Here is a 15,488-nt window from a genome sequence, read left to right as displayed (position 1 = left end):
CTGAAGTCCATAAAATGATTTTGTGTCTAGAGATTGTTAGACACAAAGAGTGGGAAAAGGCTCAAACGTGTGTGAGATGTATAATCATTCTGATTATAAAAGGCACACCTACTTGGAGAGTGTAAAGGTATGTGAAGAAGAAAACGAAAAGCTCCCATTATCCCACAAGCCACAGGGATGAACATGTTGGGGCAATTTCTCCATCGCTTTTTCTGCCACCTTGGTATTACTGGGGATAACCAATAACCAAGATTGGCCCCTGCTCACCCTTGGGTACACTACTTGGTCATGTGCCTGCATTTTGAAACATCTACCCTTGTGATTTTCTGCTTGGGGCTTATGTTGGGCCAATAATTTGTTTTCTTTCTTCATGGCTTTTTTTTTTTTTTTTTGGAGATGAAGTCTTGCTCTATCACCCAGGCTGGAGGGCAGTGGCGTGATCTCAGCTCACTGCAACCTCCGCCTCCCAGGTTCAAGAGATTCTCCTGCCTCAGCCTCCCAAGTACAGGCATGCACCACCACACCTGGCTAATTTTTTGTATTTTTAGTAGACTCAGGGTTTTATCATCATGTTGGCCAGGCTGGTCTCGAGCTCCTGACCTCCAGTGAGCTGCCCACCCCAGCCTCCCAAAATGCTAGAATTACAGACATGAGCCACTGTGCCAGACCTCTCTTAATAGTTTTTAAGCTGCAGGGCATGGCCTTTCTTTCCAAGGGTCCAGGGGGCCTCTTCTTCAAGCCCCATGCTCCAAAGGATGGTGGGACATCTTTTCTAGGTACTCCTCAGGGCATCCTGGAGTGAATTTCATATGTGCCACAAACCTCAATTTTAGATCAGAAGATCCCAAATCTGTCCTTTATATCTGATTAAATCCATTTAGATATTTCCATGAGATATGGTCACCAAGAGACAGAAGATTTAATTACAATGTTTATGTATTTGGGATCAAGTTCTATAATTGTATATTCTGATATTCTCACTCCACACATTTGAGCTTTTGTTCTCAGCATCATTTAAAATCATTCAAATGAAAGTGATCATTTTCAATGGCTGGATAATATCCTGTTTTGGAGAATGCCATAATTTAATGTTTCCACAATCAGAGGCTTAGGTTGTTGCTGATTTTTTATTGTCATAATTCACATATTTTGAATATCTATGCACTGTAGTTTCATTTCCATTTCTACCATGATCTTCCTTATTTTGCAGATGAGGGATCAGAGCCAGGGAACCTATCTGACAAAAGAGGAAACTGAGGCTCAGAACTGCCCCTAGCTTCCCAACCAGTACCTAATCCAGACTCATGATCTCAACTCCCCAGCCTAAACTCTTAACTCCCATAATATTGTGTCTGAGCTTGGTGAAAAGGGGGTAGAGGTGACTCCCCTACAGTGAGAGGCTTGACCTCTGTGTGGCTGAACACAAGCTAGATGCCCTGGTTTGCAGGTCATGCCAGTACAGCTGTATCAGCTGTGGCTACACTGCCTCTTCCAGAAACACCTACCCTTCAAGGCCTGTCATCAGTACTGCCTTCTCCAAAGTAGTACTCGATTTCCCAAACCAGGAGTGTCCACCTCTGCCTTGAATTCCCACGGCACTAGCTGAAATGACTTACCTGGGTTGGAATCTTTGTTCTTTCTCTTCCAACCCTATGCCTAGCTCAGTGTTTTCAGTCTGAGAGTGGGTTCTCGGCAACATCATCAGGTATAAAATGAAAGAACCCTGGCCAAAGACAAAACCTCTGACTTCCAGAACCCCAGACTCTTGATTAGAAATGCAAGAGGTGCTTACCTGAAACAGCTGGAGAGGCAACAGGAGCCAGAGGCTTGGTTCAGGCTCTAAGAGTTGCAGGGCTTTTGGGGCAAGAAGAATGAGTGTAGGCTGGGAATGGGGTCAGGGAAGGCTTCCTGGAGGAGGTAGGGTCTGGGCTGTACAGAGTTCAGGCTGTATGGCAGCCTGCTGCCATTATAGGAGGCTTCTGAGCCCCCTTAGTTCTCCTCTTTGCCTGGCAAACTCCTGCACATCAGCAGTGTGCTGAGTATCACCTCCTCTGGGAAGCCTTCCTGAATTCTCTCTGATCATGCTCCTACAGGCCTGTAGCTCCCTTCAAAATGTCCAAAACACTGTTGCAGGTAGTGCTGGGGGTGCATCCACTGTTACTGGTGATGGGGGATCACTGAGTAGAGGATCAAGCTGGCTGGGTCTGGGTTCTGCTGCAATGTGGTGGGTCGGTGGTGGGGAGCCAACTAACTGGGAGGCAGCAGCCATTTAGGAGCTGTGTGGTCCAGGAGCTGTGTGGTCCAGGTGCCCAAGGCTGAGGGTGCGCTGCAGTCAGGGGCAGAGGCCATGGAGAGGAGACAGACTTCTGAGGCCTGTAGGAGGTGGATGTTACTCAGGCTTGAGTATCAAGACAGATGTGGGAGGTGAGAGAGGAATCAAAGTTGACCCCAAAACTCAGGGTCTTGCCAGCGCATGCCTGCCAGCTCGTTTTGTTTCTACTTGAGTTTGCTGCTTCCTCAGACACCTGCACAAAGGTAAGCTTCCTAAACAGTTGCAACCAGAACAGTTGTGCCCCTGGCTGTGTTTCTGAGCTGTGTCCTGCCTGGTCTGTGGTTCACAGAAGCTGTCTCCCACAGGCGGCCCTGATGGAAAGCTCCCGCCTGAAAGAGCCGCTGACAATGCTGCAGCTGAAGAAGGACCTCCTGATTGGCGTCTTTGGCCAGGAGAGAGCCACGGCACTCCTGGAGCAGGTGGCGGGTTCCGTGAGGGACAGAGACCTGCTGCATAACAGCCTTCTGCAGAGGAAAAGCAAACTGCAGGTGTGTAGCACGGGGCGTCTGCTCAGGACTCGGCCTGGCCACGGGGCTGGAGCACCCGCTGGGGAGGCAGATGGCCCTATGTTCTAAACTCAGCTCTGCCACTTGCCACTGTGTGGCCCTGGGTGTATCCCTTTGTCCCGGACAATCTCAGGCTCCTCGTGTGTAAACTGGGTAGGATTCTTGCATGCTCCCTCTAACTGGCTTCCTAGCCACCACCTGTCTGCCTCCCAGCCCTGTCCCCAAACCCCCTGCAATCGAATTGAATCCAGTCCAGTCTTCTGCAGAGAGTGACCGGAGGGTCAAATAAGAAAATGGCAATAAGAGCCCTTGTAAAATTTAAACCACCCTGGAGCTGGAAGCTCATATTAGCGACACATTTCAAAATGACTACTCTACATCAATGACATGGCCTGGCACGTTGTGCACAGCTTATTCTTCTAGGTAACAAATGTTTGCTGAGCGTCTAATGATGATGAAAATAATAACTATGATCTATGGGGCACTGGCTATGGGCCAGGGCGTTGCTAAGAGCTCCAGATCCTTGATCTTATCGAATCCACGTAAGAGCACGATGAGGGAGGCACTGTTATTTTTCTTGTTTTACACATGAGGACACTGAAGCAGGATGGTCAAGAAGGTGGCTCATGGTCCATATGGGGTACAGCCAGGACCCTGCCCAGGTACAGCCAGGACCCAGTCCGTGATTTCAGCTCCCATGCATGTTCCCTCCAACTCCAGGGCCTGGTGCAGTTCTAGGAGCTGGGGGGATGAAGAAAGGAAGCCAAGGTCTTCACCCTCAAACACTCACAGCTTGCTGGTGGACACAAATAAATAGGCAATTACTGGAAGACATCAAAGTGCTGTTTTACAGCAAGGGTTGGCAGACTGTTTCTGTGAAGGGCCAGATAGTGAAGGTTTTAGAGTCTGCAGGGCAGGCCGTCTCTGTCGCAGCTCCTCAGTGCCACCACTGCAGCATGGACACAGCTGTAAATGTGTGCGCATGGCTGGGTTCCTATAAAACTTTATTTACAAAAACAGGCCTCCTGTGGGGTTTGGTCAGTGGGTGGAGGGGTGTAGTTTGCCCCAGTTCTAGAGGGATGTGGCCAAAGTCTTCTGTGAGGACACTATGGTGACTCTAAGGAGAGGCACCCAACTCCATCAGGGCTCACGGGAGGCTTCCTGGAGCGGGTGGTGCCTGGTGAGCATGAGCTGGCCGAGACCAAGAGCAGCCTGGCTGCCCAGGTCAGGTCTCACAACACGGTGCCCGTGAGGAACGCTCTTAATGCGCACGCTGTCCTGTGTGTCTGCAGAGCCTGCTCGCTCAGCACAAAGACTTCGGAGCGGCTTTCGAGCCCCTGCAGAGGAAGCTCTTGGACCTCCAAGCCAGGGTCCAAGCTGAGAAGGGGCTTCAGAGGGACCTTCCTGGAAAACAGGCCCAGCTCTCAAGGTTACAGGTGAGGGGTGTGTGAGGCCTGAATCAGTCCTGCCCAGGCGCTCAGCGGCACCTGGAAGCAGCTTCTTCATCTAGCAGTAACCAGCAAAGCAACAGCTGCCGTGAGCCAGAAATGTAGACCCTTAGTTGAGATCTGACCTTTCATCTCAACAGAACCTCTGCTTGTTTATCTGATGGTTCCTGACCTCAAACAACTGAGTCTTGAGCTCAGCAAAACGACAAGCTGTCTTTTTGTTTACTCCTCAGTTCCAAAGTCTAACATTGGTATTTGTTTTTAGAATTGCTTTGCTAAGTATTCTTAATGAGCCAGGTGTTCAGTTAAACCAACTTTGGGATTAAGAATAAATGTTCTGAAGCATGGACTGTAAGTAGGCTGGCCGTTGATCATTGTTGGCTGGATAAGGAACTTGCTGGTTTTTAAAATGCATGTGATACAATAGTTCTCTTTTGAAAACCCAAGCACAACTCCTACACAAATTGAGAGCGTTCTCTGGAAGACATTAAAAATGGTGCATTTTAGGCCAGGCGCGGTGGCTCACGCCTGTAATCCCAGCACTTTGGGAGGTGAGCAGATTGCCTGACTTTAGGAGTTTGAGACTAGCCTGGGCAACATGGCGAAACCCTGTCTCTACTTAAAAAAAAAAAAAAAAAAAGCAAAAAAAATTAGCCAGGCATGGTGGCGGGAATCTGTAATCCCAGTTACTCGGGTGGCTGAGGCACTAGAATCAGTTGAACCCAGGAGGTGGAGGTCGCAGTGAGCCTACATTGTGCCACTGCACTCCAGCCTGGGTGACAGAAGAAGACTCTGTCTCCAAAAAAAAAAAAAAGAAAAAAAAATAGTGCATTTTGGGTTTTAAAACTAAAATTGGGCCGTGTTTCTTCACAATGAGAGGTGGTCGCCAACTATGAGTCCCGATGTGAGCTTGTCCCCGGAGATGCCATCTGGCCTGTAGCAGAGTTTATTTTCATGGTGTCCCAGAATATTGGTGTCTGATTTTTAAAATCTCTCCAGCCCTAAGAGTGGGCCCATCAGACCAGCCATGTGGTTGGTACTTCCGTTGGTATGAAAGAGCCGCACCGCCTTGGGGAAGTCACCCCTCCCAGGCTTTCCCACTCCGAGCCTCCGCCCTGATCAGCCACCCTGAGGGAGGGAGAGGTGGGAAGATTAGCCTACCTGTTCCCTTCTCTACTGCAGGGGCTGCAGGAAGAGGGGCTGGACCTGGGGGCACAGATGGAGGCCGCGAGGCCTCTAGTCCAGGAGAATCCCAACCACCAGCACAAAATGGACCAGCTTTCCTCCGACTTCCAGGCCCTGCAGAGGTCTCTGGAGGTAAGGGGCTGGCAGAAGGGCCTGTGCTTTGACAGAGAGCAGACCCCTGTCATCCAACACGCCTGAGGCCTTTCTCCCCCTTTCCTGCCTTTGTTCCTTCTAACCTATCTTTTTTCTTTCTCCCTTTTTTCTTACCTTCCTCATTCATACAACAGATAATTATTGAGCACCTCCCATATGCCAGGCAGTGCTCTAGGTGGCCCTAAGGATGGAGGTAGCAGAGCATGACAGCCCAGGCCCCTGCTCTTCTGGGAGTTACGCCCCAGTTGGGTAGATGGACAATTAATCATCAAGCAAACAAGTCAATGCACAATTACCTATCGAGATTAGGGCCATGAGGCAAAAGAAGAGAGCAGGCCGCTGGAATCCTTAGGCAGCCCAGAGCACAGGCAGCCTTGGGTCCCCAGCAGCCTGTACTAGGCCTGGAGGCCACAGAGCATCATCGCCAGTGCCCTCTAGTGGCCACCTTGGCTCTTTCTAGGGTTCGCCCAGGATTCAGTCCCCTTCCTGCAGTGGGGATGGAACTTGAAGCTCCTTCAAAACTGCCCTGAGGACAAGTGGAAATGCAGACTCCAGGCCTCACTGTGACACTGATCGAGATGCAGTCCTGGGTCTGCCTTTGTAACAAGCCCTGAGGAGTATAAAGCAGGGTCTCTGGTGCTCACACCTCAAGAAAAAAACCCAGTGAGGCAGTGAGAGCTCTCCATCCTACCTGACTTTGCACACCCTATTCCATACCAAATATTCCTAACCTCCTCTTTACACTCCTGAAATTCATAGGGAATATAAGTTACCCACCCAGGAAATAGAAAAGAGAAATCAAATGAAATAATTATAATACAATATTGTCCTTCAATATGTCAGTACTCCCAGATGGCCACACTCAAGACATAAGGAGGGGGTCAGAACGTGCCCTCCCTGCATGACAGCTATCAATGTCGTGTCAAGTGGCACAGCCATCACGGCCTTTAGTGATGTGGTTTTCTGAAATGTGAACAATGCTTGATAGAACTTTGATCAAAGCCAAGAGCAGTCTCCCGTCCACTTACACAAAGGGTGCAGCTCTAGAGAAGTCTACGTTTGTTAAAACTGCAAAACCTTCTTTGTATTTGTGTGTTGATTGGAGTGAGAGTCTGAGCTCAGGTCATGACAAACAGGTTTTTTCCTGCTGTGGATATTAGGAGGACATGAGAAAATCGTGTGGGATGTGAGCCAACTCTGCTTTGGTGGACTGTCCGCCCCAGGGTGGAATGCGAGTGCCCATCCCTTTCACTCCTCCTAGTGTCACCCTCACCACCTCTCTCTCAGCAACCGCAAACCCTCCCCACCAGTTTCCGGGAAATAAGGTACCACCTGTGGAGACCCGTTGGTCTAAGTGACGATTGATGTCTGGATGAATTCATTTAGTTACATTCAATAAACTAGCAGTGAGTAGTTTCAAGGTCGAGGCAGTAGAGAAATAGGACACACTGTCCTCACTCCTCAGGAGCCCATAGAAACCCACAGAAGCAGCAGAAGTCTCCTAATACCTCCATCCAAATGATGGGCTCGATTAGTCTTTATAAGAAGCAGCATTAACTGAGCATCACTAGGTGTTGCAAACGATGATATTCCAACTCTGATTGTTTATATTCTTCTTTAAAGAGAAATTGCCATTTTATTATTTTGGTACCCAGGGCTTGTTAACCTAATATGTCCTTCCCTACAGCGAAGCAGTCTCTGCGTCCCCCTGGGGGGCAGGTATCCCATGTTGGAGATCACAGCTCTATGCATGGGAAGCCCTTGGAGGCGTCTGGTCTAATGTTGGCACACAGGGACCAGGAGGGGACAGTGGTAGGGACAACTCAGAGAAGTGGAGTTTTAGATAACTTCTCAGGCCCTCATTGATGATTCACTGAGGACAGAGGCAGCAGTCTCCCCAGCCCCTGGTATGGGCCTGGTATCCAGCGGTCTCAGCCAGTGTCTGTGGAATGCAGAAGGCAGGGCCTATGGTAGCCCTGCAGAGAGTCATGACCTCGTCCAGCTAACACAGCTGGAATGGGAACGGCAGGCCCTGGGGTCTGACTGGTTCATGGCAGGCTATGGAAAGAAAGCTCCAGGGTCTCAAGCTGGGTGGTCAGGGGCATAGAGAATGGCTGCCCTTCTGGGGACAGTGTCTGCCTTTCCTGGGGACAGAGAGCTGAGCAATAGATTGGCCCAGGAAACAGTACTCAGGGAAAAAGAACAAAGAAAGACTAAATGTGAATATCTGAGTGTGCAGCTCGATGAATGTTTTAAAAATTAAATGCATCTGTGTTACCAGCACACAGATAAAGCACAGAATATTACCAGCCTCCCAAAGCCCCTGTGCCTGTGGTCATGCCCAGCTCACCATTCCCAACCCTCAAGGGCAGCTCTGACTTCAGGCTTCCCGCAACACAGCTTGGGTTTGTCTGATGTTATCCTTCATTTCAATTGAATTGGACAGAATGTTTTCTTTTGTGCCTGGCCTTTAGCTCTCCACATGATGGTTGTAAATTCATCTACTGTATGGCATGTGGTTATAGACTGTTCATTCTTGCTGCTGTAAAACATTCCATTATGTGAATATATACCACCGTGTATTTATTCATTCTACTCTCGATGGGCACTTGGATAGTTTCCAGCTTGCGGCTGTCACATATATGCCCCTGGGTGAGGGTATGTTCCCATTTCCGGGGCATGCACCGGGAATGGAATGGCTGGGCCATCAGCTACAGCCACATTCTGTTTGGGTAGATTTTGACCCATGGTTTCCACAAGTGATTGGGCCAATTTACGCTTGGATCAGTGGTGGACAGGAGATCCGATTTCCCCCACCCGCACCTAGACTTGGTCGTTTTCCTAAAAGTAAGACAGGCTTCAAACCAGAGTTGATCTTCCCAGGGTAAATTTCTTGTGCTGTGCGGAGGGAATGGCCAGCCCAGCCTCTTGTGGTGCTACTTGGTGGGGAGCCCTGGGGTCCCCAGCAGGTGTGAGAGCCCTGCAGGGTGGAGGTGGTGCAGGGGTCTCCCCCTCAGACAGCACTCAGGGCGCCCTGGGCTCCCCGGGCTATGCTGCAGGACCTTGTGGACAGGTGTCGGCAGAGCGTGGAGGAGCACTGCACCTTCAGCCACCAACTGCTGGAGCTGCGGCAGTGGATCGCCGTGACCACACAAAAGCTGGAGGCACAGCGGGGAGAGGCTGGCCCGGGGGATGCCGAGTCCCAAGAGGCCGAGTTTGAGGTAAGGCAGTGGTTCCCTCACCCACTTCCCAAAGAAGCAACCTTGACAGGCCAACGTTCCCACACCGAGGAGCAGAAACCTCCCTCCACCTTCACCGTGTATGTTTCTGTGTGTCTGTGTGTCCTTTAGAGGCTGGTGGCAGAATTCCCGGAGAAGGAGGCCCAGCTGTCCCTGGTGGAAGCGCAGGGCTGGCTGGTGATGGAGAAGTCTTCTCCGGAGGGTGCTGCTGTGGTGCAGGCGGAGCTCAGGGAGCTGGCAGAATCGTGGCGGGCCTTGAGGCTGCTGGAAGAAAGTCTGCTGAGGTGAGAGTGCCTCCTAGGCTCTGAGCCTTGTCTAGGACACCGCCTCTGCCCACTCAGGGGCACTCAGGTGCTCGTGGAGCAGATGGCCAGGGTGCTGCCCAGTGTGGAGCCAGGAGCCTTGGGCACCTTCACACTTTGGCCCAGTTGACTATTCTAGCAGGAGCAGGAGGAGCCAGGAAATGTCCCCATCTTGGGAGTTAGCCTCCAGTCCATACTGGTTTGAGCCTCAGTTTCCCCATCTGCATCAGTGGGCATATGCACCTTCATGACAGGTTACTGTGAGTTTAAAGTCAGAAACCGGATGTGAGCATGCCTCAGGAACATTCTGACAAACTTCAATGGGGGTCGCTGACTCGTCACCCGTGCTTCCCCAATTCTATTACTTTTCCCATGTCCTGGTGGGTTCCCACCACATCTCTGCATTGACTGGGCTGAGTTTGTCTTCTCAGCCTCATCAGAAACGGGCACCTGCAGAGGACGGAAGTGGATTCAGGGAAGAAAATGGTTTTCACCAACAACATCCCGAAGTCAGGATTTCTCATCAACCCCATGGATCCTATTCCCAGGCATCGTCGACGGGTGAGTCTGTGTAGCAGGGCTGTGGGAGAAGGGGCCAGGCCCCAGGTCAAGAGATGGGTAGGGGTCTCCAGCACAGGCGCCTCCCTGTCTGGGGCAACATGCTCTGCTCTGAGGACTTGGCCACATCCTGTCTCATTTGAGCCTGCCCCACCTGTGGCCCAAAGAGCAATTGATCCTGCTCCACAGAGGACCTCAGAGATCCCAGAGTCTGCAGAGCCAGGCTAGCAGCAGCCTCTGCAGGGAAGAGAGTGTCGGGGCTGAAAGCTTCCTGCTGGCCCCGGATTGGAAACCAAAACCGTACAAGATGGGAATATTTTTGTGCCATGTTTCATCCATCCCTTACTGCCCTTAAGCAAACTTGAGCTTTGTTGAAAAGAAAGTTATTCCTTGTTATTCAAATACATCAAATTATTCATTTTCCCATTCATTCTTTCATTCACGCCTCCATTTGCTGAGTGCTACTTTGTTCCAAGGACTGTGCTCAGAGCTAGGATACAGCTGTGAGTAGCACTTCCCACCCTCAGAGAACTTGGAATCCAGTGTAGAGCTTTTCAGTGGGCACCCAGCCTTGTATTAAAATGCAGGTTCTGGGCTGGGTATGGTGAGCTACACCTACAATCCCAGAACTTTGGGAGGCCGAGGCAGGAGGATTGCTTGAGGTCAGGAGTTTGAGACAAGCCTGGGCAAGATAGCAAGACCCCATTTCTATAAAAAATATTTTTAAATTAACTGGACATAGTGGTGTGTACCTGTGTGTACCCCAGCTACTCAGGGGCCTGATGTGGGAGGATCACTTGTGCCCAGGAGTTTGAGGCTGCAGGGAGCTGTGATTGTGCCACTGCACTCCAGCCTGAGTGACAAAGCAAGACCCCATTTCAATCAATCAATCCATCAACAAAAAATAATAAAATAAGATAAAATGCAGACTCTGAGTTAGTAGATCTGGCTGGGGCCCACAATTCCATTCTGCATTTCTAACAAGCTCTCGGGATAGGCCCGTGCTGCTGGGTCTGGGAGATACTCGCCTCTGTAAGCCACTAGCAGTAGCACCTGCAGGGGAGAGAGCATGGGGGCTGGACACTTCCTCTGGCCCCAGAATGGAAACTAAAATCAAGCAAGATGGGTCTATTTTTGTGCCATGGCTATGTTTTGTAAAAGAAAAAAAAAAAGAACTAACTACATTGTTTCACCCATCACTTTCCCTTACTGCCCTTAAACAATCTGAGCTTGTTGAAAAGAAAGAAGCAAGGGAGTGGCATCCACAGGCAGTTAAATAAGGGTTTCCAAAAAAACAACAAAAAAAAGTGGTGCACCTTGGCAGACAGGCCAGAGCCACGGGAGTCTGCAGCAGTTCCCAGGTCCAGGACAGGAAAGCCCCTCTTGGAAGATAAGAAATCTCAGCTGAATTTTCACGGCGGAGTGGCAGTGAGGAGAGGAGGGAGGGAGGTGTGTTCCCAATAGAGGAGACAGTGTGTGTGAAGAGCAGAGGGAGAAATTCGAGTGCCAGTTTGAGGGGCCAAGACACGTCTCCAGACCCAGGCTCAGAGGACAGGGAAGGCAGCACGTGCAGTGGAACCAAGACGCCCGGGTCACACTGAGGAGGAGTGAGAGGCACCAACGTGGATAACCAGGAAGTTAGCCGAATGGGCTTGCATCATAGACAGATCACTCTAGTCATGGAGCCCCAAGGGGACAAGCATGGTGGAAGGGTGACTATTTGTATAGCCACCCTGGTAAGAGATGGCGGTGGCTTCTGTCACCTCTCAGGGGACCAGAGAGGGGACAGTGAGGAATGTTCTTGGCCCCTAAATGTGGCCATGTTCAGTAGAGATTCATTGCTCATCCCCCAGGCCTCTCCTGTCACCATTTTGGGCATCTTGTCCTCGTCCCCGCCCTTCTGCCTCAGGTGAAATTCCCAGGACACACGGCCAGGGGGCCTCTTTCACCTCTGACGCTTTGGCTATGTGTGATCCTACAGGTAAATCTTCTCCAGGAAGAAGAAGGGAGCCATGAAGATTTCTCCCAGCTCCTGAGGAACTTTGAGCAGTGGTTGCAGGTGGAAAATTCCAAGCTGGTTAGAATCATCGCAATGAGAACTTCTACAGCCGAGGACTTGAGGACCAGAGAATCAAAGCTGCAGGTCTGTTCCCCAGGAAAGGTCCCTCATCCATAGGGTTTGCACCCACAGATGCATTTGGCACCAGGGGGCTCTTCAAAAGAAAGAGCACACCCACAGTTTGTGAGCTGTTCCGCCGCGTGTGTAGATAATGGCTTTTATACTTTTTTGGTTCAAAGATTTTAGAACTTTTTCTGGCATTCATTCATGTATTCAGCATGCTTATGTATTTCCCTACTTGGAAAATATCACCACTAATCACTTGACTCCTGTGTCACTTAGCTATTGCTGTGTGACAAACCATCCCAACAGTTTGTGGCTGAAAGCAACAACTAGGTATTTAACCCGTGGTTCAGAAGCACAGCAAGTTAGGCTGAACTCAACCGGGCAGGGCCTGCAGTCTGTCTGCTATCAGTTGTAGGTCAGTTGGGTGTCTCTACTTCTAGGGGCTAGTGGGCTATTAGAGACGAGAATGACGTGGACTACACATCTCTTATACTCCTGTGGCACAGCCTGGACTTCTCATAGCAGAGGCAGGGCGGAAGAGAGCAGTAGCAGCAGGCAAAGACTTTTGAGGTCAAGACTAAGAGCCAGCATAACATTAATTCCCCTGCATTCTGTTTGCCAAAACCAGCCTAGAGTCAAGGAAAGGGAAAGAGACTCCACCACTTGATGGAAGGGATGGCAAAGTCATATTGCAGTGGGTATGGATATGGCTGTGGGGAGGGAGATGGGGAAAGCCACAGCCATTTCTGCAACTGTACTACCACTTCTCTTCTGTCTTCTTCACTCCCACATCTAATCAGTTGCTAAAGCTCCTTGATTCCACCTCCTAGATATGTTGTGTTTCTCTTTCCTCGCACTACCATTGTCTGAATTTAGGCACTTACCGTGTTTGGCCTTGACTATGGCTGTAGCCTCCCAGCTGATCCTCCCTTCTTCCTGTTGGGTTCCCATCTAGGTCATGGCTCATTCTACAGCCAGAATGACAAATATGACCCTGTCCTCCCCCTAATGAAAACCTTTCACTGTGGAGTTTAACCCCTGAGTTTATTACTCAAGGCCTTTCTCAACCAGGCTCCAGCTCACTTCTGTTTCCCTATTTTTCTGCAATTTTAGGTTTGAATTTCTTTTTATTTATCTGGGTTGGGATTCATTTTAACTCCCGAATCTGTGGTCTAGGATCTTTCTGGAAAACTCTCTAACATTATTTTTTTTCTCTTAATTCCCAAACTTGTTACTTGTATTTTTTTCTACTAACAATATTTCTTAAAATATTACCTCTGCCTTGTTCCCTTTCTCCTCTCCTATTGTGATATCATTTAAACATATGTAACTACTTCTCACTGTGTGCTTTATGTCTCTTACTCTCTCTTGTGTATTTTTCATCCTTTTCTCTCTTCGTGTTGCATTCTGGATAGTTTTTCTGATCCATCTTTCAGTTTACTAATTCTCTCTTTAGCTGTGTTTCATCTTCTGTTACACATGTCTATTGAGTTCTTAACTTTTGTTGTTGTAGTTATCAGTTCTAGAACTTCTATTTGGTACTTTTAATAATCTAGGCTATCATTTTTCTTACCTTTTTTTTCTTATTTTGTAACTCCTGTCTTAGCTGAAACTCTATCATTTTTCATACTTTCCAGATGCTTGCTTAAATTTTTAAGCCTATCTTTTAATTATTTGAACACAGTAAACATAGCTTTTTACAGATTGTATCTAAGAATTCTAATATCTCAAGGCATTTTATGAATATTTCTGTTGTATATTATTTCTGCCTGTTCTTACTCTTGGTTTCTTGTGTCTTTGTGTGGCTGCTTTGTGTGCTAGACATTGTGTTTGCCAAAATATGTATAAGAGTGATTTAAGATTTAGGAGAGGCCGGGTGTGGTGGCTCACGCCTGTAATCCCAGCACTTTGGGAGGCCTAGGTGGGAGGATCACCTGAGGTCAGGAGTTGGAGACCAGCCTCAACATGGAGAAACCCCGCATCTACTAAACATACAAAATTAGCCAGGCATGGTGGTGTATGCCTGTGATCCCTGCTGCTCAGGAGGCTGAGGCAGGAGAATTGCTTGAACCCGGGAGGTGGAGGTTGCAGTGAGCTGAGATTGCACCATTGCACTCCAGCCTGGGCAACAAGAGCGAAACTCCGTCTCAAAAAAAAAAAAAAAAAAAGGAAAAAAAAAAAAAGATTTGATTTAGGATAATCTTTTCCTCCAGAGTCTATTTCATTTGCTACTGCCAGGCAAGTAGGGACCTTTCATTCTGGGACCACTAAATCCAAGTTCAAGACTTGAGTTTCCCTGGTCTACTAAGATGACTTTGAACTGGGCTGCAAGTCTCCGCAAGGTCCAGGTTTACTTCTGGTTCATTTTTTACAGGGTGAAGGCTTTAGGAGCTCAGCAAAAGGGTGAATGAATCCTATCAGAATCTCTACCTTGGTAGGGCCCAGACTTTGACTTTTGTCTCCCCAGCCCAGTGAGGCTGCCAAAAGCAAAGGTGTTTTACAGCTATTTCTTCCAAATTGGCAAATGTTCTATGGACAAAAGCCGGTCTGAACACAGCGCTGACTGCCCTGGGTTTTCATTCTTTCCCAAGTTGTGTCCCGGTGTGCCTCACATTCTTTTGTTAATACTTTTATGCCTTTAAAATGCTTTAAATATTTTGTCCTTAGTGAGAGGTTTGGTCCCAGTTATCTCGTTGGCCATTACCTGGAAATCTTCCTTGCCTGCCTCTCCCATCTCATATTTGGCTGCTCCTCTCACTCCCCCCCACCGCACCACCACCCGATTCCAGCCGTATCAGAAATGACTTTCTGTTCCTCAAGTTAAACCCCCTTGCTTTTGTACAGCATACGTTCCTGCGGGCTCTGAGAAGCTAAGCAAGGTGTCGCATATTACATGCTAGTGGGATGGGGCAGAGTCAGGATCCAAAGCCAGGACTGAAACCTGGGCTCCCGGATTTATAGCCCCGCTCCTACTGCCCCATCACACCACCTCTCTGGAGTCCTGAGAATAAAAGGTTCCATCCCAAGGGAACACAGTACTTATATTTCCTGAGAAAAATCTGCACATTCCAACCCCACTCTGCCAGGCTCATAATGCCAACAGAAAGACCTGTTCACAATGACAACTTTTAGAATGAGGCAAACTCTAGTCAAGCCCTCTGGAGGACTTGGTCCTGGAATGTCCGAGTTGGAAGTAACCACTGGAGGTCTGCAGCCCAGCTGCCCGTTCTGTGCAGGAGGCCATCCTGTAACATTCCTGAGAGCAAGGGCTAGGCCTTGGCTTGAATTGCACAGATGGGAGTCCCACTTTATGGATTCTGTCTGCCTCCTCCCTTCCTACCTCTCTGTTGAGTGAAATTTGATGGACCCATCCTTACCGGCCAGGTGGGGCTGTCTGGGCCATTTGGAAACCCCACCATGACACTGCTGCTTCCCCTAGGAGCTGGAGGCTCGGGTGCCAGAAGGTCAGCATCTCTTTGAGCATCTCCTTCGTCTCGGGCCAGCAAGGGGGACCTCGGACAAGCTGGAAGATCTGCGCTACCAGTGGATGCTGTACAAGTCCAAGCTGAAGGATTCCGGCTACCTGCTGGTAGGTGCCAAGGATGTGCAGGTCCCAGATTCCAGGGACAGGACTGTAGCT

General features: G+C 49.2%; 1 protein-coding gene across 1 annotated transcript in view; it reads left to right on the top strand.

Moving 5' to 3' along the window:
- SYNE3 (spectrin repeat containing nuclear envelope family member 3) overlaps positions 1 to 15,488 on the top strand; it is a 94,353-nt gene that overhangs the window by 64,953 nt on the left and 13,912 nt on the right. The window contains exons 9-16 of the mRNA XM_025392778.1: positions 2,638 to 2,820; positions 4,131 to 4,274; positions 5,469 to 5,603; positions 8,684 to 8,845; positions 8,975 to 9,147; positions 9,597 to 9,726; positions 11,705 to 11,866; positions 15,288 to 15,437. Coding sequence (XP_025248563.1) covers positions 2,638 to 2,820; positions 4,131 to 4,274; positions 5,469 to 5,603; positions 8,684 to 8,845; positions 8,975 to 9,147; positions 9,597 to 9,726; positions 11,705 to 11,866; positions 15,288 to 15,437 — 1,239 coding nt within the window. The remainder of the gene's footprint in view (positions 1 to 2,637; positions 2,821 to 4,130; positions 4,275 to 5,468; positions 5,604 to 8,683; positions 8,846 to 8,974; positions 9,148 to 9,596; positions 9,727 to 11,704; positions 11,867 to 15,287; positions 15,438 to 15,488) is intronic.

The sequence above is a fragment of the Theropithecus gelada genome, chromosome 7b (genome assembly GCF_003255815.1).
Source record: "Theropithecus gelada isolate Dixy chromosome 7b, Tgel_1.0, whole genome shotgun sequence".
NCBI classification, from domain to species: domain Eukaryota; kingdom Metazoa; phylum Chordata; class Mammalia; order Primates; family Cercopithecidae; genus Theropithecus; species Theropithecus gelada.
The sequence above is the reverse complement of the archived record's forward strand: the minus strand, read 5'-3'. Positions and strand labels throughout refer to the sequence as shown.